The sequence below is a fragment of the Bufo bufo genome, chromosome 1 (assembly GCF_905171765.1).
Source record: "Bufo bufo chromosome 1, aBufBuf1.1, whole genome shotgun sequence".
Lineage (NCBI taxonomy): Eukaryota > Metazoa > Chordata > Amphibia > Anura > Bufonidae > Bufo > Bufo bufo.
This window is the reverse complement of record NC_053389.1, coordinates 295,146,118-295,172,833: the sequence shown is the minus strand read 5'-3', so window position 1 is coordinate 295,172,833 and position 26,716 is coordinate 295,146,118. Positions and strand designations below refer to the sequence as shown.

The window sequence follows — 26,716 nt, the reverse complement described above, 5'->3', positions numbered from 1 at the left end:
TAGGGAGAGTAGCAGCAGTGCTGAACTATCTCCATTTATAGACAATTTGTCTTACCGTGGACTGATGAACAGCAAGGCTTTTGGAGATACTTTTATAACCCTTTCCAGCTTTATGCAAGTCAACAATTCTTAATCGTAGGTCTTCTGGGAGCTCTTTTGTGCGAGGCATCATTCACATCAGGCAATGCTTCTTGGGAAAAGCAAACCCAGAACTGGTGTGTGTTTTTTATAGGGCAGGACAGCTGTAACCAACACCTCCAATCTCATCTCATTGATTGGACTCCAGTTGGCTGACACCTCACTCCAATTAGGTCTTGGAGATGTCATTAGTCTAGGGGTTCACATACTTTTTCCACCTGCACTGTGAATGTTTACATGGTGTGTTCAATAAAAACATGGTAACATTTAATTCTTTGTGTGTTATTAGTTTAAGCAGACTGTGATTGTCTATTGTTGTGACTTAGATGAAGATCAGATCACATTTTATGACCAATTTGTGCAGAAATCCATATCATTCCAAAGGGTTCACATACTTTTTCTTGCAACTGTATGTAAATTCAGGTTGTATGTGTATAAAAAAAACTGTTAGCTAAAGAATCTGCGGGTCGTTGAACATGAAATTATTACTGCTTAGGAACTTACTGTACAATTTTATTTCAAAAGACAGAGAAGCACTGGCTTTAGAATTGTTTGCAAAGAAAGTGTATGTCCCGCTCTCATTTCCATTCAGACGATTCAGAATCAGGATGCTTTTGTTCCTGGAAAAATTAAAAAGATAATAAAAGCACATACTTATTTTTCAAAGGAAAAACACAACCTCCGGCTGCATACTATATAATGTTGCACTGAAAATGCATACGACCACAGGGCCTTTACAGCATCTGTGTGCTGCCGTATGATTCCTTTGCACAGCATCATATTACTGATATACCGTACTCTCTTTGTAGAAACCTTACTTCTAAGGGCTTGTTCACATGGTGGAATATGTGCGTGGAATCCATGCCGAAGTCCATGCAGAGTTTGCCTCCCATTGTCTTGCCTTCCAAATCGCTTCTTGGTTCGGTTTCAGTGTGAAAACCAACCAGAAACTGCAGTGGGTGTCCACATGCTGATTAAACACATTGAATGGGGCTGAAACAGCGGGCATATCTGTAGCATGTAAAATGCACTAGAAGTATGAACTACCTCTGTAATACGCCATCCAGTAGAATATGCTACATATTGTAAAATGATGAGGATATACCTGTACATGAGTTATATAGTTTTTGCCTAATAATTTAGAGCTTAGCCCATACTTGCTTATTATCTGGGAATATCTGGGGAACAGAGGAGACTTCCCAGACTCCTAGTGGACAAGTCTCCGGAGTGCCACATCCTGACTGCTTGCCTCTCCTTGTTCATGCAGTCCTCTTCAATTATAGGCACTGGCAAAGGCTGCTGACAGAATGTTTTCTTTGGCAGGATCGGGGAGTGATGAGGGCTGCTTTACAGGGGTCTGGTCAAAGGTCTGTTTTTAAGGGGTCTGTATTTGCTTAGCGAGTCTGGTTTGAGTCAGTATTTGTTTAGGGGCCCTGTGGTATGTATTTGTTTATGTGGCCTCGTCTGAATCAGTTTTTGTTTTGAGGTCTGGTCTGGGGTGTATCTTCATTTTGGGATGTGATGATAGGGGTATTACGCATTACTTGTGTTACAACTGTAGGTAGGGACAGACAATGACAGTGAGCCCTAAGGCTAGAACCCAGCCTGCTTTCCCTACTTAACCCAAGCTTAAGATAGTTAGACCGCAACTGGTCGATGGTCTCTACGCTGTTTAAGTGCACAGACAGACAAACAACAAGGACAGAGTAGTACGTAAATGGGCAACCAGACAGCTATGCAGTAGCAAACGAGAGACAGAGTGGTCAGAAGAAAAGCCGAGATCAGAACCAGATGAACAATGCAGAAACAAACAAGAGACAGAGAGTGGTCAGAAGACAAGCCGGGTTTAGAAGAACGATCAATCCAGTAAGCACAGGAACAAGGAACCAGGAAGGAAGGAACACCGCTGGTGAGTCATAGACTATTGCTGGCACTAGTGTATGGCCAGGAAGGGGTTTAAATAGTGCGCAGAGTTCCTGGATCAGAACCTGATAGTTCCATGACTCGCAGCTCCATTAGTCAGAAACACTAGCACACAGTAATATAGCAGCTGAGCAACCAGCCCACTGCTAATCTCCTCCAGCACACGCCCGCTGCAAGGAGGAACAGAGCATTGCATCCTGTTGCTAAGAATGCTGTTGCATCACTAGTGGATGTGGCTCAGTAGCACGTCTCCTGGCATGGCAACTCCGAGGCTGAGGATCGTGCTGATGGAGCCCCGACAGGTACGTTTCTTTCAACCTGTGATTAAAATGCCTTAGGTTGGGGGCATGCATAATAATATTAAAGTAGAGTGTTTGTTAAATTACTTCTTAGAATTGACCTAATATCAGTTCTCGCTAGTGTTGAGTGCAAATATTCGAATTGCGAATTTTAATCGCAAATATCACCACTTCAAGAATTCGAGAATATTTAGAATATAGTGCTATATATTCGTATTCGCAAATAGTGTTGAATATTCTAATTGTGAATTTAACACAAATTTATCGTGAATATTTTATATTGCCAATTTTTGCAATCAAGTAAACAATGACTGGAGATCACGAATTCAAGAATTTGAAAATTTATGGTGAATATTTGGCCAAAAATTCGCGAAATATCGCCAATGCGAATATTGCCTATATCACTAGTTCTCACAATTAGGTAAGTATGATATAACTGTCCATAGTTGCTCATCATATTGTTGTACATTGAAGTCATACCAGTAAGGTCCTTTGTCCTCCCACTTTGATAGAGAACTAACATCCTTTATATTGCCAGTATTGTTGTGTAGCCATTTCCAGCACAGTTGACTTGGGTAAGATTTGATATCTACCATCAGGTCCACACTGACCCCCTTGAATAATGTCAATCTTCTATTCTGTGTCGTTGAAACATTCACAAAGGCTTTTTCTGAAAAATGAAATAATACAGATGTTTCCAATGACTTCTTGAATCAGTAGAGTCAGATGATTTTTTGTACTATCAGTACTTTCATCATTTCCATGCTGGCATTAAAAACTCCCAGAACTAGTATGAATTTACTTATAGGCTCTGAGGAAGGTGTCTACTACAGGGAGTGTCTGTATATGTAAATGATGTGTATTTATATGTTACTCCTTAGGTCATCACAATACTGTGGGAATGACAGGAGGACACCTGGGAGAGGAAAGGGTAAGACTGTAGAGGGTGCTAGATGTTAAGAAGTACATTGCAATGTTCTGTTATATTTTGAGTAGACTAAGACACCATACAATCTTAGATTTAAACTGCACAGAACCCTCTGTGTAGGTATGACTCTTTAATTAGTAAACTGTTTACTGTTTTGTTTTGTGGGTGGGAAAAGGGTGCAGGAATAGATCCTGTATGTGAGAGAACTTTTCATGAAAGGAAATGTGTCATGAGAAAATGACCTATTGTTTAAATAATTTTTCTTGTTAAAGATTTTTTTTTGAGTTTTTGGTATTTCTTTCTAATTTTCCATGTCACTATATAATCTATATTTTAAAAAAATATATATAAAGCTGCAACAGGTCATGATTTCTGTACAGGAAACTTTTCAGTAGCCATTATCATTATTATCACAGGTACAATTACAATGACAAGTAGCACCTCTGTATAGATAACACAATATTCACCTTTCACAGAAGGTGATATCGCAGCTTATCAGGTCCCTATTCATGGCCCAGGAAGGGTTAACATATTTTATACCTAGTGGCCATTGTGATTGTTGCAGGATTATATACTTTTTTAAGATAGTGACATGGAAAAATGAAAAAAAAACTAACCAAAAATAAAAAGATATAAATGTTTAACATAAAAATGTGATTTAAAGGAAACCTGTCACTTCCAAAAACCATCCCAAGCCGCCAGCAGTACCTGAGAGTAGCAAGCAGCGTGTTTCCGACGATCATTTTCTTCCTGAAGGCAGATGAAGCAAAAGCTCAGAAAACGTTCTTTTATCCCCTGCCCACGTGATTTTCTAGTCATGCTTGAAGTCAAAGAGGCAGCGGTGGCCTTGCTTCAAGTCAAGGTAACCGCCCACCTTCCCTGCCCCTTTGCCTTTGCCGAACAGCCGGCTGTCAGTCAAAGGCAAAGGGGCAGGGAAGGGGGGCGGTTACCTTGACTTGAAGCAAGGAGGCCGCTGCACCCTTGACTTCAAGCATGACTAGAAAATCATGCGGGCAGGGGATAAAATAACGTTTTCTGAGCTTTTGCTTCATCTGCCTTCAGGAACGATTTACTAAGCAATTAAATGTCACTAAAATATAACTTTTATTCGGTATATATTAACCTCTTACGGACACAGGGCATACTGATGTCCTGCAGCTGGCGGTGATCGGAACAAGGTGCCTGCTCAAATAATTGAGCAGGCACCTAGGTAAAATGCCCAGGGGGGCCCTGTGACCCCCCCGTGTCGGCGATCGCAGCAAACCGCAGGTCAATTCAGACCTGCGGTTTGCTGCGTTTCCAGGTTATTCGGGTCTCTGGTGACCCGGTAACCCGGAATAGGACGGTGATCGGGGGTGTGATAATACACCACCAATCACCGTCCTGCGATCTTGAGAGGTGGCAGTCACGCCACCTCTCAGGATCGCTTCTGATTGGCTGGCTGGGCAGGTGGGCGGGCGCAGCGGCAAATTTGAATTGCCGGAGCTCCTCTCCCTGCTCATACACGTCCGTGGAGCGGGGAAAGTTTTTTGTGCTATCAGGCACAAATCGGCATATTTGGGTGAGGTAGGGAGAGGTAGATTAGGCAGGGATAGTGAGGGAGAGTTAGGGGAAAAAATAATTATTTTTATTGTGTTGTAGCACCCGGATTGGGTGTCTGGGGTCCACAGCACAAAGCTGTGTGACCCTAGACCCCCCAGGGGTACTGTAGCTTGCCTTCCCCCCTCACCCCCACACACACATTTTTTGGGGCGCACGTGTTTTTTTTTTTGCATGTGCTGACTGTGGCCGGCACTCTTAGCGTCCGGCCACTGTTAGCGCATCGCCCACCCCACCGCTGATCAGTTTTGTACCGCTGATCAGCGCGTTTAAATATATTTTTTATATTTTTTACACTTTTTGGGAATTTCGACTTTTTTAGTTAGTATTTTTTTTTTCTGTTAGGTGTAGGGCAAAGTACGCGAACACCCGTCCCCCACACACACGCACACTGACTAAAGTTTTCCACGCACGCACGCACACACACACACACACACTCCCCTATGGCCCGCTGGACATTCTCAGCCGAGGAGGCATACGCCCTGCTTGCCTCCGAAACCGAGAGCTCCAGTGAGGACGAGGATGACCCCACTTTCCTCTTGTCATCCGCATCCTCCTCCTCATCTAGCGATGATGATGAGCCCCCAAGGTGGTGGAGACGCCACCAGGCGGAGCAAGGGGACCGCCATGCCAGGGATCCTGTGGCCCACTCTAGTACGAGAAGCTCTGGGGCTCATACTAGTTTTCCTGCCCACCAGATAAGTCCACCTGAGCCCCCTACCAGTGAACTTGCATGTTGTACACCAGAGCATTTTGAGCCTGTGATTCCTGATTTTGTTGGCCAAGCAGGAATCCAGATTTCCACAATGGACTTCACTGAATATGACTATTTTAGTCTTTTTTTTTTTTTTGTGACCACTTTGTGAATCTGATGGTGGAGCAAACGAACTTGTATGCCCAACAGTTCATTGCTCAACACCCGGGCTCCTTTTTGGCTAGGTCCGGTGGCTGGACTCTGGTCAGTGTAGCCGAGATGAGGACGTTTTGGTGCCTCGTGCTGCACATGGGCCTAGTCAAAAAACCCAGTGTCAGGCATCACTGGAGTGGGGACGTCCTCTACCAGACCCCACTTTACAGTACGGCCATGACACGTACCTGGTTTGAGGCCATTCGGAAATGCCTGCATTATGCAGACAATGCAGCATGTCTTCCCCAAGGTGATCCTGCCTATGACCGCCTGTACAAAATCAGGCCGGTCATCAATCACTTCGGGGCCAAATTTTTGGAGGCCTATGTACCTGGAAGGGAGGTCTCGGTTGATGAGTCTCTCATTGCTTTCAAGGGGAGACTCATTTTTCACCAGTATGTTCCCTCTAAGCGGGCGAGGTATGGTGTGAAGCTGTACAAACTTTGTGAGAGTACCACAGGGTACACTTACAAGTTTCGTATGTACGAGGGGCGAGATTACCGTATTGAACCCCCAGAATGTCCCCCCACTCTGGGTGTTAGGGGGAAACTTGTGTGGGACCTTATGCACCCACTGCTAGATAAGGGTTACCACCTGTACTTGGATAACTTTTATACTAGTATCCCTTTGTTCCAGTCCCTCGCCGCCAGATCCACGTCCGCTTGTGGGACCATGCGGAAAAATATAAGCGGCCTCCCTACCCACCCCCTCCAGGTACCTATCCCCAGGGGTGAGACCCGTGCCCTTACCAGTGGAAACCTGTTGCTGGTCAGATATAAGAACAAGAGGGATGTCCTTGTATTGTCCACAATTCACGGTAACGGCATCACCCCTGTCCCTGTGCGAGGTACCGTGGCAATGGTCCTCAAACCCTACACTTGGTGTATGGGAGGAGTTGATCTCTCTCATCTAGTCCTCAAGCCATATAACGCCATGCGCAAAACCTGGGCATGGTACAAAAAAGTTGCGGTCTACTTGGTACAGGTTGCTTTGTACAACTCTTCTGTGCTGTCCCGGAGTGCTGGCAACACAGGGAAATTCCTCCAGTTCTATGAGGCAGTCCTCAAGGCCCTGATCTTTTCTGACCGGGAAAGAGCAGGCCGGAGTACCTCGGGAACTGGAGGCGCCCGGATCGTCTCTGGCCAACACTTTCCAGGTGTGGTTCCCCATACTGGAAAGAAGGGACGGTCCCCAAGCGCAGAGTGTGTAACAGGAGGGGGATACGGAAGGACACCACCACTCAGTGTGACACGTGCCTCGATCATCCAGGCATCTGCATTGACAGTTTCTTCAGGGAGTACCACACTTCCATGGAGTTCAAAAAGTATAATCGTCCTCTCATCCCACAAATATTGGGCCCCCACCTAAGATAATAGGCTAAAAAAAAAAAAAAAAAATGACTTTTAGACTATGGAGATACTAAAATGTTTTTTTTTGGTTTATAAAAGAATAATATAGTGTAAAACCTAAATAAATTTAACAAAAAGTATACATATTAGGTATCGCTGCATCCGTATAAATCTACTCTATAAAAATACCTCATGACCTAACCCCTCATATGAACTCAGTCAAAAAAAGAAAATTAAAAATGGTGCAAAATTTTTTATTTTTTTGTCACCTTACATCACAAAAAGTGTAATAGCAAGCGATCAAAAAGTCATATGCCCCCCAAAATAGTGCCAATAAAACCGTCAAAAAAATAAAATAAAAACTGTGGTGTAAATAAACCAGTCGAGCAAAATCTGCCTTCCAAAAACCACACGGCACTCCTTTTTCCTCTACGCCCTACCGTGTGCCCGTACAGTAGTTTACGACCACATATGGGGTGTTTCTGCAAACTATATAATCAGGGCCATAATTATTGAGTTTTGTTTGGCTGTTAACCCTTGCTTTGTTACTGGAAAAAATGTATTAAAATGGAAAATTTGCAAAAAAATTGAAATTCTTAAATTTCATCTCCATTTGCCAATAACTCTTGTGGAACACCTAAAGGGTTAACAAAGTTTGTAAAATCAGTTTTGGATACCTTGAGGGATGTAGTTTCTAGAATGGGGTAATTTTGCGGTGGTTTCTATACCTTAAGCTTTACAAAGTGACTTCAGACCTGAACTGGTCATTAAAAAGTGGGTTTTTGAAAATTTCTGAAAAATTTCAAGATTTGCTTTAAACTTATAAGCATTGTAACATCCCCAGAAAATAAAATGGCATTCCCAAAAGGATCCAAACATGAATTAGACATATGGGGAATGTAAAGTAATAACTATTTTTGGAGGTATTACTATGTAGTATAGAAGTAGAGAAATTGAAACTTTGAAATTTGCAAATTATTCTAAATTTTGGTAAATTTGGTATTTTATAAAAATGATTTTTTTGACTCCATTTTACCAGTGTCATGAAGTACAATATGTGACGAAAAAACTCTCTCTGAATGGCTTGGATAACTCAAAGCGTTTTAAAGTTATCACGACATAAAGTGACACTGGTCAGATTTGCAAAAAATGGCCTGGTCCTTAAGGTGAAAATGAGCCCGATCCATAAGGGGTTAAAATAATTGGGCGAAAAAATCTCATAAAATATATATTGTCCAATCCCACTTATTCCGGGATGGTTCACCTAGGGGGGCAGCCAGCCAATGTACAGGTTGATGTGGCGGAGGAGGAATGTATGAGCAGTTCAGAGAGCAAAACACAAAAAAGTGGTCAATACTTTCTCACCACATTGTGTGTGTCTCATTACACTATTGCCTAGAATGTGCACCTGGGCAGTCTGTCACTGATCCTATTCAGACTTGGTCAGTGAACAATAGCCTTTCTCACACTCTACCTTTCTTGATGTTCACCTCCAAAGGTTTCCCCCCACCAACTACCCTATAGTACTAGCTATGAACACATACTGTAGATTCTTGCTGTCTAACATAAACATTTTTTTCTTGCTACTATTAACTCTCGCTGTTGCTGTTCACTCGACGCGTTTCTGAGGCTTCTAGTGTACATTTGCCTCTTCATCAGGAGAGCTAGATTTGGCAACAGACAGACAAACATACAGAGATGCTGCACGCCATTAGCTTTGCATGTCCAGCACATAGAGACATAGCCTGCGGCACTGGGACGGCCGTAGCGCGGCCGCTCCATGTGCCTGATTATGAAGGTCAGTTCCCACCTCCTCTGGGCTGTGTCGGCATTGCAGGATCCTATCAATGTGGGGGAGTGTCATACTCGGCACTCCCCCGTCCCGCCTCTTTATCGCTGGTGTGCCAGAGGATAGGTAAGTAATTAAAGTTACTAGAGGCGGCTCCTACTCAATTCAGTGGTGATACGACCCCCCCACAAATAGCTGGAGAATCATCCGGGGCTCTGTGCATACATGCAACTCGAAATACAGTAGCAATTAACTAATACTGCACCACAGGTAAATGCAGTGATAAAATTATCGTTCATAAGACCAAGAAAAGCGTGGTGCATGTGTCAACACCTTATCAGGGGAGATCCCTTAACATATTTACCACAAGTGAGGACACCAGATATAAAAAAAAAGGGGGAGGATGCTTTATATCAGCGTTTTTCAACCAGTGTGCCGCGGCACACTAGTGTGCCGTTAGATATTATCTGGTGTGCCGTGGGAAATAATCCAATTTCATCTAATTGGTCTGAATATTTGTTATTTGTGAGCCGAATTACCGCATGTTCCGGACTATAAATCGCTCTGGACTGTCGCTGTCCTGTTACACTGACAGCGGCTTTCTGGAGGAGACATGGAGGATCTGACATGCGCAGAAGAGCGCCGAGTGATGGATCTGGAGGAGACATGCGCAGAAGAGCGCTGAGTGATGGATCTGGAGGAGACATGTGCAGAAGAGCGCTGAGTGTGACGGACAGCGGCTTTCTGGAGGAGACATGCGCAGTAGAGTGCTGAGTGACAGTGAGACAGGAGCAGATATGGCGACAGTGATGGACAAGTTTTTGAAAAGCAAAGATGCTGAACTGGACCCTGAACAAAATTCGGAGCCAGATGAGAGCCCAAGTATGAGTGGGGATCAAAAGAAAGCAAAGATGGTTAGCTCAAGCTAATTCTCTGGCGCAAGGCAATATAGCAAAAGCTATATTTCATTTGGATTTACTTTCACTGGAGATGCAAAGAAACCGACTCCACTGTGCTTGGTGTGTGGTGAAAAGCTATCTAACAGTGCTATAGTCCCAAGTAAACTTAAACGCCATCTCCAAACGAAACACCCTTCGCTTCAAAACAAGAATGCAGACTATTTTGTTCGCCTGCGTGAAAACACCGAGAAACAGGCAACTTTAATAAGAAAAACCACAAAGGTAAATGAAAGAGCTCTTAAAGCTAGCTATCACGTTGCTGAACTTATAGCTAAGTCAAAAAAGTCGCACACTGTGGCAGAGAAATTAATACTTCCCGTCTGCAAAGCCATTGTAGAGGAGATGCTCGGACCTGAAGCAGCTAAGGAAATAGCCAAAGTCCCTCTCTCAGACAACACAATTTCCAGACGTATTAATGACATGTCTGCAGACATTGAAAGTGTGGTTTTGGAAAAGATCCGTATCAGTGAGAAATTTGCATTGCAACTTGACGAGTCTACTGATATCAGTGGACATGCTCAACTCTTGGCCAATGTGCGTTTTGTGGATGGTGATGCAATTAGAGAAAACTTCTTTTTTTGCAAGGCATTGTCAGGAAAAACTACAGGAGAAGAAATTTTTCGGGTCACATCAGAATACCTTGAACAAGGAGGACTTAAGTGGGAAAACTGCACAAGTGTCTGCATCGATGGAGCTGCAGCCATGGTCGGGCGCACCAAAGGCTTTGTAAGCAGAGTGAAGGAAAGAAATCCAGATGTGATTGTTACGCATTGTTTTTTATACCGTGAGGCCCTCGTAGCCAAGACTTTACCAGCAGACCTAGTTCCTGTGTTGGATGATGTTGTGCGCATGGTAAACTTTGTAAAGTCACGACCCGTGAAAAGTCACATATTTGCAGCTTTGTGTGAGGAGATGGGAGCGAAGCATAAAACCTTGCTGTTTCATACGGAGGTCCAGTGGTTGTCGCGTGGCAAGGTCTTAGTTCGTGTGTATGAGCTGCGGGAACAACTTAAAGTGTTTCTGACAAATGAGAGGTCCGATTATGCAAAGCTGCTTGCAAGTGATGAGTGGTGTGCAAGGCTTGCATACCTGGCAGATATTTTTCATCATCTGAATGAACTGAACACACGAATGCAAGGCCGAAATGAAAACCTGCTTACAAGTACAGATAAAATAAATGGATTCCGTTCAAAGGTGCAACTCTGGCATCAACATGTGGAAAGTGGCAATCTTGAAATGTTCACACTCACCAAGCAATGGCAAGGTGTTCACACTGCTGCACTGTGTGAGATAATAGTTAAACATTTAAAAACTCTCGAGGAGAAGATGTCATTTTATTTCTCTTCAGTCTCCACTGAATGCCTTGACTGGGTTAGGGACCCTTATAGCTCAGCATCAGTTGGTGGAAAGGACATGACTTTACAGGAGCAGGAGGAACTAACTGAACTGAGACAAAATCGTGGTTTCAAGCTAAGATTTGCTGATCTACCTTTGGTTTTTGGTTGGCTACTGCCAAGGAGTTCCCCGTTCTGGCAAACAAAGCTATTTTGACATTGCTCCCATTTTCCACGACATATCTGTGTGAGATGAGCTTTTCAAGCCTGACTGCTATAAAAACTAAAGACAGAGAGAGACTGAGAGCTGTTGACGAAGAGCTACGTGTGTGTCTTTCTTCGATTCTTGCCAGAATATCAGCTTTGTGTTCAGCCAAACAGGCCCAGGTTTCGCACTGAGTAAGTAAACAGAAATCTTACTATATATATTATAAAAAAAATTCTTTGTGTTTGTTTATTTGATTCCTATTCAAGACACTTTGACGAGAAAAGTTTATATAGTAGTCAATATAATGCTGCTACAGAGTTAAATTTTTAAAAAATTTTCTAGTGGTGGTGTGCCTTATGATTTTTTTTCATGAAAAAGGTGTGACTTTGCACAAAAAAGGTTGAAAAACACTGCTTTATATATATATATATATATCACATATAGCGAAACATATCGATTTTCATACATGGGCCTCATCCATGTTTCAAAGCGGTCCTATTTTGCACGGGACCACTATGAAAAGGGCCCGCATCATCAAATAAAACAGGCATAGGATATAAACTCATTGAGCCCCAGTGGTTTCACCATTTGGAGGGTGAATGTCCACTGGCCCTTCTTCTGCAGGAGGAGATTGTCAATATCCCCGCCTCTGGGAGACGCTCTAATATGTTCTATGCCTTAAACTGATGCAGTTTGACATATCCTGATGACATGAGGCCACATGCTGGGTTATAGGATTGTCAGCTTTATTCTCGATGTAGCATAAATGCTCGCCTATCCGAGCCTATGTACATGTTCCGACATACACAACTCCAATAGTTTTGCAGTTTATAAAGGATCTGATCTTATACTGTAGCTCCTCTTATTGACCCTACTGGTGATGGTGCTCCCCTTTTTTATCGCCTTACACGCCACACATCTGCTGCACTTAAATGTACCCGACGGTTTTTCTGACAACCATGTAGAAGGTACTGGAGTAGAGAATGCACTGTGCACTAACTTGTCCCTGAGATTACCCCCACGTCGATAAGTAATGAGGGGATATTCCCCAACAAGATGGCCTATGTCTGGGTCTGCTCTCAGTATACCCCAATGATCTCTCAGAACTGTACGTATTACTTCATGTGCCTCATCAAAGGTCCTAATGATCCTAAGTTTATAGTCATCGTTTCTACGGCTCTTGGGATGCAAGAGGTTCTCTCTATTACAGGCCACTGCATGATGGTATGCCTGTCTCAAGGGTTTGTTTGGATAGCCCCTCTGTCTAAACCTGGTCTGTAGTTCCATGGCAGCTGTTTTAAATTCCCTCCATTCCGAGCAGTTTCGTCTGGCTCATAAATACTGCCCTTTTGGTATACCACGTTTTAACATCAGCGGGTGGCTACTTTCCCACCTAAGAAGTGTATTAGTGGCCGCACACACACTGATAGATGAATCTAAGAAAGTTAGTTTGACCTCATCTATCTTGCTGGTAAAGAATAGGCCTACATTATTTGTATTGTGCGAGGACACAAACTGCTCAAAAGCCAGTTTCGTGTCATTCCAGAGAATGAACACATCGTTGATGAACCTCGGCTATAGCAACACTGATGAAGACCATCGACTCATGCTTTCCCCAAAGACGACCTCTTTCTCCCACCAACCCACAGCTTCACACCCCCTATCATGTGGAATGGAGCTGTAGATGGCCTCCACATCAAGACTGGCCAATAGCACAATCCTCACAATAGATGTCATTGAGGCGTCTTAAAACGTCCATGGAGTCCCTTACGTATGAGGGCAAGCTCACAACAAATGGACGTAAGATCTCAACCACGTACCTACTAATCCTCTCCGTTATGCTCCCCACACCGGAAACAATTGGTCTGCCCTTAAGAGGTCTAACCCCTTTGTGAATTTTGGGCAGACTATAGAACACCAGTGTTGTCGGATATTCAAGTAGCAAATAATAGTGCTCATTTTTGCTAATCAATTTTTCATTACTCGCTTGACCCAGTATTTTTGCCAGGTTATTCCTTAAAGAGGACCTTTCCCCTGGAAAAACATTGTGAACTAAGTATGCTGACACTTACTATTATCCCTGGGCGCCGCTCCGTTCTCCCGTTATGTCCTCCAGTATCTTCGCTCAGTAAGTTATAGTAGGCGGTGTCTGCCCTTGTTCTGTGGGCGTCTCCTCCTTGGCTGTAGCGCTGGCCAATCGCAGCGCACAGCTCACAGCCTGGGATAAAAAAACCTCCCAGGCTGTGAGCTGTGCGCTGCGATTGGCCAGCGCTACAGCCTAGGAGAAGGAGACGCCCACAGAACAAGGGCAGACACCGCCTACTATAACTTACTGAGTGAAGATACCGGAGGACATAACGGGAGAACGGAGCGGCGCCCAGGGATAATAGTAAGTGCAGTGAGATCCCTGGGCGCCGCTGTATATGTCAGGATACTTAGTTCACAATGTTTTTCCAGGTGAAAGGTCCTCTTTAAGTCCTGGCACAGGTTTTTATCTACCTTCACATAGCACGCACTGTCATTGAGGATGCGCAGGCACATGTCCCTATAGGCCTCAACCGCTAAAATCACCACATTGCCCCCTTTATCAGAGGCTTTAATGATGATGCTTTTATCATCGGTCAGGGAATTTAGGGCCTTATTTTCCCCTGGGGGTCAGATTTTTCCTTTTCACCCCTGTCTATTTAGAGATTGCATTTTTTCAGTTACCACTGTTAAAAATGCATCTAGAGGAGAATACTCGTTAATAGGTGGATTTTTTCTGGATGGAGGCTTAAGTTGGGTGAAGGGGCCTGCGCTAATTGGCCTCTGGCCTTCTTCTAAGAGATCTGCCAAGAGTCGGACATTACTTAGCTCCTCCTCCTCTATCTCCAACCTGCGGCATTGGTCTCGATCATGAGTTGAAAAAACCTTTTTCCATTTTAGACGTCTTATAAACAAATTCAGATCTTTGACCCAGTGGAAGGGGTTATATTTACATGTAGGGACGAAAGATAGCCCTTTTCGAAGTACCTCCATTTCTGCGCCTGTAAGTGTACGCTGTGACAAATTAACGATCTGGAGGTCTTCAGTGTTTTTTATCCTATTTATTGATTTTTCCTGTTTCTTAGGTGGTACTTTGAGCCCATCCCTAAAAAAAAACCTCCTCTGGAACCACTGTCACCTCTGCCTAAACCTCTACTCCTATTTGTTCGCCAACCACGGTCTTTATTCCCACCTCTATTACTAGATGTAGTATTCGCGAAAGTCTCTCCGTCAGTGTCACCCTCAGAGGAGGAAATGTCTGTTTCAGTTTCTGGGTTGCTTTTATTTAACTTCCCAGTAAACTGAAATATTTTTCCTTCCTTAAAATCCCTGGTGTCACGTACAAATAAGGAGTGTTTCATCTGCCTTCAGGAAGAAAATGATCATCGGAAACACGCTGCTGGCTACTCTCAGGCACTGCTGGCGGCTTGGGATGGTTTTTGGAGGTGACAGGTTCCCTTTAAACAACCAATGATTTTCTGATGACACATTCCTTTTAAAAAACTGTCCAGTATGTAGCTGTGCTCTGGATCCTTTGGATCATATGTACAATATGTGTAGTCTAACGTTTAGTCCCAGTACCTATAACTTGGAGGTTTGCTGAAGTTCGTCTGGATTCCGCATTGTTTCCGGCAGTGCAAGTGTAGTTGCCACTGTCTTCAAATGATACATTCTGAATAGTTAGGGTAGACGTTATCGTCCAAATGTCACCTTGAGAATAAAAATGTTCTGCTGATATGGAGATCGTCTAGAAGACAAAACTCACAATTACCTATTTCACTCTCACAAAACATAATATTTTTTATTTTCTCTGTTGTCCCCTTTTTCACCCTTGTCCCCTCCTTCATTAAATCATGATAACATAAAGAGAGTCTATCAGGGGCGTATCTAAGGACTCATGGGCCTCAGTATCTTAAGTGACCCCCTAGCAGCCAGTGATTACAGTGCAGTCACGTCTTCTCTGATTGGAGTCGTCTGCTTCCCAAATAGCGGCTGCAGCATCTAAGATGTTTGACAGAGGAAGGAGACTTTTACACCATATTGTGATTTTTAAGAAGTAGATATTAATTACCCCTCAATGCCTAATTGGTCTATTAAAATGCACTTATTGCAAACAACTTAGAATACTATAAAAATGTATATTTAAGTTGTGTATAGCATATAAAATGGCAATTGCATAAAAATAAATATAAAAATAAAGCAGACAGTCTTATCTCTCTCCGTTTTGAATATAGTTCTCAAGCTCATACAGGATTAGGCCTCCTGCACACGAACGTGTGCACCCTGTGGTCGTTCTGCGGCCCGCAAAATGCGGGCCGCAATGTGTGAACACCGTCCGTGGGGCAGCTGCAGCGGATTGTCTAGAAACCCCAATAATGTAAAAAAAGAAAAACATTGCATCGTGGGTACTGACCTTCTTTTGGTTATGTTCCCATGTGATTGAAGACTTTATATTACTAGTTGCAAAGCAGGTAGTTATGAAATCTTCACCTTCAATTCTCATTTCTTCATAAGATTTCAGAGAAACTGATGATATGTTTTCCACTAAAAAAAAATACTTCAATGAATTATGTTAGCCATTTAAAAGGGAAAAACTAAGTTATGCCTACAACGGGGCCTGAGGAGGTATCCCCTATCCACAGAATTGGGTATAATTATTTGATTAGTGAGGGTGCGGCTGCTTGTACCCCCACCGTTTCCTAAAACAGGAACCTAGTACTGCATGGGGACCTCCAAAATGACCAATTGCAAGGTCGAGCAGTGTCACTCCAATAAATCTCTATGGGACTGCTGGAAATAGCTGAGCTCTGGTACTCAGCTATCTCCGGCAGTCATATAGAGATCAATGCAGCAGCAGCGAGTATACTTGATCTGCTGCTCCATTCAAAGGGCCTCATAGGGTATGGAGGTCAGTGGAGGTCCCAGTGGGGGACATGTTCGGGCTCCCTTAGATGTCACAGAATGAAAAACTTGAGGTCACCTGCATAAGCCATCTGTAAGCCATAAATAAAAGATATCAGAAATAAACGACTGAGGGTGTATTCATATGTTGCGCTTGAATCACAGTTTTACCATGAAACAGCAACAAATCCTGCAATGTTTTGTCTCATTTTTGGGCAAAATTGGGGAGAAAATGCAGTTTAACTGCAATTTGTGAATACATCCCAAGACTATTAGTTTCAGGAGCTGCAGGATCCTACAGACTGACAAACACTATTTACTTTAAACTCTAGATGAGAGAAGAGTATGTCACAAGGCTGAATGTTTCTCCTATTACTTTTCATGAAATTAATCAGTGAAATTAAATCAATGAAGTTTTTACTTTGTTACCTTCGTCAACATAAATCTTTATCGGGATGGACTTTTTATTGTCATTGACTTTAGCAGTACACTTAAATTTTTTCTCGTGAAGATCCGTCTTTACATTCAGGATTGTAAAACCTTTCTTAACATCAAATGATATATTTAGACTTTTTCCATCATAATCTAATGGTTCAAAGGAAACTGCAGAGTCTGGAATAGAGGGATCGGTTAACAGACATGGAATTAAGGCATCTTGGCCTTCCAAAAAATGTATACCATATCCACGTAGGGAATTCCAATAGTTGGACGCATCTGTGGAATGAAGCAAGAGGAAACACAGTGATGAATAATACATAAATGGGTTGTATGAAATTAGAAAAACGTAAGAGCCACAAGCTGCTACAGTGTATAAACCATACTGGATGCAAATTTGTTTGTTTTTTACGAAAGAAGGGTACATCTATACCCTGGGCCCATAAGCCTTTATGTGACATTTATGTGGTAGAGGAACCTTTGGGTGACTGCTGTCTCTGCATCTCCTATCCTCTTCTCAGTACAGTTATCATTTATAATGTATTTTTGTAATACTCACAATGTATTTGCTTAATAGTCGCTAAAGTATTGCAATTAATACAGTATACCGATACATCTCAATTTAGCAGTATGAATTCAATTTTTATTGGGGATGGGAGTGTTAGCTTTAGTACAGTTACCTTGTACAAAGAGATGCACTGATGCACTTTCTGTAGAACTCATGGAATTGTTGTATACACATCTGTAGGTTCTTGTGTCTTTATAGGTAGCCTTTGGTATTTCAATTAGGTCATTGTAATTTTTTTTGTTTTCCTTTCCTTGAATGATCCATCTCACAGTGCCATTACCAACACATTTTAAAGTGACATGGCTCCCGGACTGTATAACTTCTTCACTCTTAGCAGGCACCAGGTCTTGATTTTCCAAATCTGACAAGCATATAAGAGACAGTAAATATATAATAAAAGCCAAATAATAGAAGGTATATTAATGTATAAAAAATTTGAATGTTCTAACAATTCCACAGGATCTGAAATGGGGCCCTTACTGTTGCTGGTTCATGCTGTCACACGCTATCCTAGGACAGCCCATAGCTTGTAGACAAGAAGGATGGAAATAGCTTGTAGTGGTTTCCTCATTCACTTGTTAGTAATGTTGCTGTGCTTGTGTAAGGAAGGAAGGCTTGATTTGGGTTATAGCCTAGCTCTTGTAAGCAAAGTCTACAGGAGCCCCAAGAATAGTAATGGCTACTAGTCCTGTTTGCACAACCAGTGATGAAGGCCACAGTTACTTTATTTTTATTTTTTTACTGGTGATTCATTCCTTGGATGCAAGTTAGGTTCTCTTCCCCTGGGAGATACCTCCTGCACATTATATTCCCATGAAGCATTACCACTTTCAGAAAGTGGCACTAGCGAAACGTTTTTTTTTCTCTTGGAGATACCTCTTTGCAGACAATACAATAAGCAAGTGTGTGCCTCCAATAAGGCTGCCCTAATAAAACTGTATAAAGGGGTTGTCAAGCCCTGCTAGTCTCTGTACTCCCTGTTCCCTCTCAATGTGGGCATGTCATGATACAGCCAAAAAATATACACTTACCAAAATACGGGAGTTGGAGACATCAACCAACAGGCAATTTAGGTCTAAGCCCACCAACCCTAACTGGTATTTTATTCAGGTTACATTGCCCAGTCATGTGTGGTAGAGAGGGCCATCCTTATAGGTTTGCCAGGGAAGCTAGAGTAGCTCAGTCTTATATGCTTGTGGTCAGCTAGCCATCGTGTTTCCAATCTGTGGATATGGTCAACTTCTAGCACCCATTCTCTAGTGGACTTCCAATTTCTGGGTATCACTGTACAAGCTGCTGTCAAAAAATGGCACAAGAGGCCCTTCTTCCCCACTAGGAGAGACCCAGGAAGACATGCTAACTAACAGGTTTGGGCTAGTTAAACCCCAGAGACTTGATGTTAAATAGTGAAAATTGCCTGCCTAAATGGCTGTAAGGCAGCAAATCCCCACCAAACCTGTGTCATATAGTACCAATTTCCACGCCACATCTCCAACACATGTTGGACACTGTGGGGAAACATTTGCACAGAATTTTGGGCCAACGATACCACCTAGACAAGATCTCCTGAGCCTGAAATGCTACAGGTAGTTTATGAGCCCTGAGAAAGACCCTCTGCCGCTCCAACCTCGACAGACTGAGGCCAAACTCTGTCTCCCAAGCAGTGGTAAAAGATGGGGCTGCGGGTTCAGGTTTGTTCAAAAGAAGAGAGTAATGTGATGAAATAACAAGCATAAAGGGGGGAGAGCTCAACAGCAGGGATTCAAAGTCAGTTCTGGGCATTTTAGGAATCCCCAATGGAAACTTTGTTTTTAGGAAGTCTCTTAGCTGGGCTTATTTAATCCATGATAAAGTCCTATTTAGGCACGTCTCCTGCAAAACTATAAAAGAGGGTAAGGAAAAATCCACAGTTATCATCTGAGTCAGACGTGTATGCTCAACTGGGAAGCAGGAAAGAAAGTGGTCCCTGCCAACGGCCGGCAGGAACATCGGATTATCAAATTAAGGGGTCATGATTGGACCATTTTGAAAGGGACCAGTAGATACAGAGACTGATGGGGATTCAGAACGCATTAAAACGGGAGTTGCTGGGCATTAGTAAGGACAGTCATACTGCTTGTATTATTTTACATCATTCTGAGCATGTATGGTGTTCTTAGGGCACCAAATATGAAGTGCAAATGTTGGACTTAATACAAGCTAGGTATTGACTCTAATGCGTTTCCCCCAACCTGGGTTCCTCGGTGGGTTAATGTAGGGAGGGAAAATAGTTATGAAAACATAAGGTAGGGTAATCAAGAATGGATAATTTAATTATAAATACATAGATGAGGAGAAAAGATCCACAGGCTGCACCATTGTGCACCAGCCGAGGAGCTTTTTAGCCCCAACATGTGTCCCATGTATTGCCCTGTTATCCCACAGTGCCACTCATCTAACTACCCACATGGGCTGTATAATTGTATCCTTGTTACATGGGCCATAACATATATCTGTGGATCTTTTCTCCTTATCTGTGTATTTATCATTTAATTATCCATTCTTGATTACCCTACCTTATGTTTTTATTACTATTTTCCCTCCTCAAGTTGTTAATGTGTGGCATTTAGCATGCCTGTGGTGGCATTGGACGGAATCTCACTCCCTGCAGGTGGGCCACTGACACAGAGGTCACAGATGCAGTTATGACAAGGCCACTGACCAGGCTTCAGGTGATGCTGCAGAACATTCCTAAGGACTGGGTAGCAGACCATGCCCCCTTACAACAATAAGAACAGAAAGTCAAGTCATAGAGATTCAGGTCCAATGGACTGAGAAGGAGACACAGCCATGCAAGGATTAGTGCTCCTAGGTCAGCTGTGGCATACAATGCCGACCTGTGTATCAGCCCCTGTGGTAGAGCCACTGTAGGAGAATAGAATGTCCCAGTGCTGGCAACATCACGGTGTAGTGAATTTTACAGGTTTCTGTAACTACTTGGGTCTCATAGTTATGTACGTCAGAAACTATTTTGCAACAATTACAAGAAACCCCATACAACTTATGGAGAGAAGCATCTTTGACAATTCAGCATAATTTTTTTTTTTTACCAAAACAGATAAGGAAGTGAGAGTTGAGAGGCAATGTAAAAATGGAGAGACTGTGCGTGTATTGTAAGGATACTTTGTAAGACTCAGGAAACATGTTGCATAAGGAATTTGGTTTTCTTCCCTCTTGCATTAATATCCACATCTTTTCTAGTAGACTTCTGCTTTCACATTATTGATACCAATATTCTAGTGAAGGCTTCAGTTCAACACATGTAGACTTGTAAGCTGATGCTTTCAAAAGGCACATTTTCTATGTGAACATTTATTGGCTGAGACATCTATTGTAGACTGTATTTTACTTTGATTTCACTTGCTGTGAAGATGTCATGTTGCAGTATCGGACTGGCCCACCAAAGTACCAGAGGATTCTCCAGTGGGTCCAGGCCTCAGAGAAAAAAGCCCATTTGGAGCTGCCTTTGGCGATAATCACTTACCACTCGGGTTTATTTCTTTGATTCAAAACCTATTAGACATTATTAATGATATAGGGGTTGGGCCATGAGAATACTTTCCTCTGGTAGGTCAAGGAACCACAGTTCAACATTGTCATGTTGTATTTTATATTCCACTACAAAAGGAATGATAAATATTTAAAAACGTACTATAATATAAAAGACTAATAGTAGAGTATTATATTTGCTTTCCCCCGCTATTCCCCAACTTACATAACTAGAAAAATACACATATAAAAAGCAATGGTGCATAAAATAAGCAGATTTTTGATCCTCCAATTTATTGTCCTAGGTCTAAGGAGTTTATTTAATATAACTAATCTAAAAGTGAAGGCTAAAAATCCAATGATTCACATTTAGGCAAATAACCTCTACCCAACAGAGTGTAGGAATGGAGTATGAATGATAACCGTGGTGGCCACGTAAGAGTCAAAAGGATTTACTTTCTCCACCTGATGGTCATTTGTGCTCAGTGGTATAATATCTGTAGCACATAACATGAGTCATATAGGTCGTATTTCAACAACGTCCACTTTGGAATTGAGGATAGATTCATTAAACTAAAGCATATATATCGCTAGTGAATAGCACATGTATGAATTAATTGCTATCAAGCTAAAGCCAGTGTAGTTGGGTGGTTAAAGTGGGAGACTAAGATTTTGGAACTTCCTAATAACGTGCCCTTGACCCATAGCAACTGGTAGAGTCATTAAAAGCAAAGCGGCTGTAAGCATAGCTGCTGTGGAGGGGAGCCTGTTGAAAACGTCAATGTATTAAAGATGTTAGATGAGCCACAGGCTACTTTCAGCGCCGCTTATCTTGTCCACTCTATGTATTCTGGCACTCTGTATACAGTGCCTCATCAAGAGAATCTGTATGTTCCAACTATTTCTAATAAGGCTGACCCCCTCTGATGGCATGTGGCGGTGATTCCGGAACTAGTATGGCCATAGCATGCTCACCAGAATAGAGCCCATTTAGCAAGGAAGCCCTGCCTAAAGCCAGAGCACAGCTCAGGTGCTGACCAATCAATGGACAGGAGGCAAGTGACAGCACCATCTCAATTTCCTTCTCCTAGGTTAGTCAGGCCCATGGTCTGGAGGTTGCTCCGGGGAACATGTTGACAGCATCATAGTTAAGTAGACAGGGATGGACTGGCCTTAGAACTTAAAGGGGAAACTTTCCGATGGGCCAATGTCCGTGGGCTCACCCATCCTTCCTCACAGCTGCCAGATGGGTACATAATGATCTGATTTTCTCAGATCTAATTGATGCTAGAAGCATCAGGTACTTATGCACCTGGCCAATGGGCTCAGGTACCCTACTGAACTCAACTGCATCACCGTCCTTAGGATAGTAATACAGTTGATTACTGTGGTGAAGGTGGCAGCATTTTGTGCAGCACTGTGGTATTTGGTTTTGCTGGGGCAGTATTCTGTGCTACACTGTTGTATTTGGTTTTGAAGAGGCAGCATTTTGTGTAACACTGTGGTATTTGCTTCTGATGAGGCAGTGTTTTTTGCTGAACTGTAATATTTGGTTGTGTTGGGGTGTTATTTTGTTCTCCACTACATTATTGCAGGCCCCACTCACTTCTATTGTCACTGCCTACTTGTGTTGGCCCTGCCTCCACATTTTGTCAATTTGAACCTGCATACAACATAGGGCCCACTTTTTTCTTCCAGGGCCACTTTAAGTTCCCAATCTGCCTATGTAAGTAGATTAATCCAAGGCAGTCTCTACAAAAGCAGAGACTTCTGAAGATACCATCTGAAGATGGAACCTTTGATTGCTTACCTGTATTCATAATTTTGCACATCATGGTACATCTTCCGATAGATTTTTCCCACTGTGTAGATTCTGTTTATTGCATTTGCCACATGTATCATATATACACCTTGATATTTAATTTTATATGACTGTTCTTTTCTAAATTGTAACTGCTGCATCTTGAAGGATCTGCTGTATGGGAGACTGGAACCTTACCAGTTAAAGGGATTATCCAACGTCTCCAACAGCCCCCCCCCCCCCATGTGCCGAGGTCTCTCACAGGTAATATACTTACCCCACTCCCCACTTCCTGCGCAGCGGCGGTGCAGGGACCAGGAGAGGCGTGGAGAGGAGTAAGTATATTACCTGTGAGGGGCCCGATACATGGGGGGGGGGGGGGGCTGTTGGAAACGTTGGGTAACTGTAGTCAAAGGAAGGACTTTCTCTGGCTAAAAAACTTTCCATATTTTTTTTAATAATCTATTGTTCATGGCAAGGAATGACTTTTTTTGCCCATGGTGCTGTAATGATTCTGATTGTTTGCAAGACTGCATAACCTAACTTCACCTATAGTTTTCCCAATTTCTGACTATGGCTCTTGGTACTCAGATACCTCCAGAACTTGAGTAGAGCAGAATTAGTTAACAACAGGATTCTCACCAGAACAAATATATGAAGCATGTATCAGGTTGATGGTAAAGATAGTATAATAAAATCACACATTGATAACAGAAAACTGGCTGAGAAAGATGGAGTCCGGCAATGGAACAGATGGCAGACAGCAATGGTGTATGAAGTACTTTTTTCTATATAAGATAATGGATCTCAGATGGAAATGGCTAAAATGGACATAAAATGAAGTAAAAGATGTTTCTTGTTTATGTTTTCTGTTATTATGATGGATCAGAAGAGCAGAAACTGAAACGGTAATGTAAAACTAGCCATAGGCTAACAAAAAAGTTGAAAATCAAAACCCAAACAGATAACAGAACCCACAACTGCACTACAGCCAACAAAAAAATAGTGGAACCACAAATCCTAGGATCCACTCAAACAAAGCCAATGGGGGATTATTTAAGACTCTGCAAACAAACTGCACAGAACTAATGCCATACCTGGCAAAGATGCACTGAAACTAAAGGTATTTAACCTCTTTCTGACAGTCAGTATTTACCTTCCTGACACAGCCTATTTTTGCAAATCTGACATTATGTGGTAATAACTGGAATACTTTTGCTTATCCAAGCCATTTGGATTGAGCAAAACAAACCTCAATATTTATTATCCGGAATCTGTGGTTTACAGAAACACTCCATATGTCATCACAAACTGCTGTATGGGCACACCACATGGCTGAGAATGGAAAGAGCTCCATATGATTTTTGGAGAGCAGATTTTGTTGGAATAGTTGTTGGGTGCTATGTCACATTTAAAGTTTCCCTGAGTTAACCCTACAGTAACCCCCCCCCCCCAAAAAAAAAAGTATCCCCATTTGGAAACTATATCCCTCAAAGAGCTCAAAGAGGGGTGTACTGAGTGCTTTCACCTCACATACATTCCACAGAATTTAGAAACACTTGGCAATGAAAATTAAGAATTTGTTATGCATTTTCTCCTGAATATGGCAACATCCCATATGTGGTCATAAACTGCTATATGGACAAATTGTGTGAATGCAGGGTTCAGAAGAGAAAGAGTGCCATAATTATTTTGGAGAGCAGATTTGCTGGAATGGTCTCTTGGTGCCATGTCACATTTCAAGAGACAATGAGATACCCCTATAGTGCAAACCCCCCCAAAAAATAACCCCATTTTGTAAACTACACCACTCAAGAAATTTATTACAGGATGTAGTGAGTGCTTTGATCATACAGACGTTTCACACTTGGAAAATGACATATTTTTTCCAATAGTTTGTTGCCTTAGCCCTATATATTTTATTTTTTCACAAGGGACAGCAGGAGAAAGAAGACCCCACAATTTGTTACCTATTTTCTATGGACAATTATGCCACATCCCATACAGTATGTAGTCATAAATACTGTAGCTGTTTGGGCACACTGCAGGGCTCAAAAGAGAAGAAGCTCTATATGTTTTTTTAGGACACATTTTGCTGGAATGGTTTTTGGGTACCATGTCACATATGAAGAGATAAAAAAGATAAAGAAAAGGCAGCAACTCTGCTATTGCTTTTTTGGTTTTGGTTTTGCGGTGTACACCATGTGGGAAAAATGATACATAAACACCATTTTGCTGGTCAGTATGATTGTAGAGATACCAATTTTATCTTTTTTTTTTACATTTTACCACTCCTACACAAAATATATATATTTTTTAATTATGTTTTTGCATTACCATTTCTGAAAGACATATATAAATATATATATATATATATATATATATATATATATATTTATTTTTTTCTGCCAATGTTCTTTTTGTGAAGGCTTATTTTTCATTGTTTGATATTGTCAAACAAGGTGACAAAAAATGGCTGTTCCAGCACTGTTTTTATTTTTATTTTTTAACAGAACTCACCTGATGAGGTAGATCATGTGATATTTTTATTGAGACTGTCGTTACAGACACAGCAATACCTAATATGTCCATTGTGGTGGTCACCATTGACCATGGAATCTAAAGGGTTAATCTGCCGCATCAGAGTTTTCACAGCACAGGTATAGCTGTGAGAATTCCTGTTCTCCAGCTTGAAGAATGGCGCTGACACGATAGTTGACAGTAACAGGTCAACTTTTCTGGACATGCAGCAGCAGAGTCTGGACTTTATTAACTCCACCCAGCATGTGGATCCTGGCACCATGACGCCTGTGTGCTCCCACACTGTGTGACTGAACTACTGTGTCACTCCCCACGAATCATGGTGTCTGAGGCTGCACTTAAGGCATCATATTGTAAATGCAAGACCAACATGGCTAGGACAGAGAGAGAGACACCTGGACCATCACAATACAGCGTTCACACACATACACAACTTACCAGCACAATAACATTGATAACACTATAACAATAATATTCTCACAAATAAATGTTACAGTCAGAAATCAACTGGGGTGACCTGCTTCACACTTTCACTAGTAACAACTACCTGAGAAGTGAAAAGAGAGCTCAGCTGATGGTGGTGATCCCCAGTGGGTAATTTAGTAACTTGTTGCTATTAGTAAAAGCTAAGCCCTCTGCCTTACTGTTCTATATGTGTAACTGAAAAAGCTCTCTGTTGCAATAATGTGTGCAACTATCAAGTTTGTGGACTCTCTGGGAGACTGTTAACCATATGTTCATTGCCTCAATCTATGTAAACCACTGTTCAGAAGAAACCTTGTTATGTCTGTGTGAGTCATGCCATCCTTGAGTGGGGTATCATGTAACGGTCATAGGGCACACCCATAAGTTTCTGTCCCTCTTAACATGTGAAGTCAAGACCAAATGTTGAGTTTTCTTGTGTGTGAAGGCTTAAGGGGAACCTGTCAGATTTCTAATACTGCCCTCACTAAGGCCTCATTCCCACAGTCAGTGTTTGGTCAGTGATTTCCATCAGTGATTGTGAGCCAAAACCAAGTGCGGCTCTAAACACAGAACAGGTGCAGATCTTTTCCCTTATACCTTATGTCTGTGGAGGCTCCAATCTTGCTTTTGACTCGCGATCACTGATGGAAATCACTGACCAAAACACTGATGTGTGAATGAGGCTTAAGAGTCACATAGCAAAACAAAAAGATGAGCAGCACTCCTGAATTCTGTAAATCTAGTAGTAAAAAGGCTTCTTAGCCGAAATGCCTCATATGGATTTAAATCACTTATGGATTTGCATAATTTAGGAGTTAAATTTTTTTGCTTTGCTGGACTCTACATTGGGGTTGAGTTGGGCCAAACCCTCGGAGGTGAGCAGTGCACCCACCTGCGTTGTATGTCTGGAAGTGCTGTCCACATGTGTATTTATAGTGTAGTGTCAGCTGCTGATTTCAGTGTCACTCATGTTTTAACATGTAGGGTGGGTTCACATGACGTTTTTCCCATCTGTTTAA

The 26,716-nt window shown here is 42.3% G+C and overlaps 1 protein-coding gene across 1 annotated transcript in view; it reads right to left on the bottom strand.

Moving 5' to 3' along the window:
* Positions 1–26,716, bottom strand: part of CSF1R (colony stimulating factor 1 receptor) — a 121,155-nt gene that overhangs the window by 66,027 nt on the left and 28,412 nt on the right. The window contains exons 2-7 of the mRNA XM_040440738.1: positions 17,475–17,723; positions 16,789–17,073; positions 15,872–16,002; positions 15,040–15,205; positions 2,841–3,030; positions 643–758 (exon numbers count right to left, since the gene is read on the bottom strand). Coding sequence (XP_040296672.1) covers positions 643–758; positions 2,841–3,030; positions 15,040–15,205; positions 15,872–16,002; positions 16,789–17,073; positions 17,475–17,723 — 1,137 coding nt within the window. The remainder of the gene's footprint in view (positions 1–642; positions 759–2,840; positions 3,031–15,039; positions 15,206–15,871; positions 16,003–16,788; positions 17,074–17,474; positions 17,724–26,716) is intronic.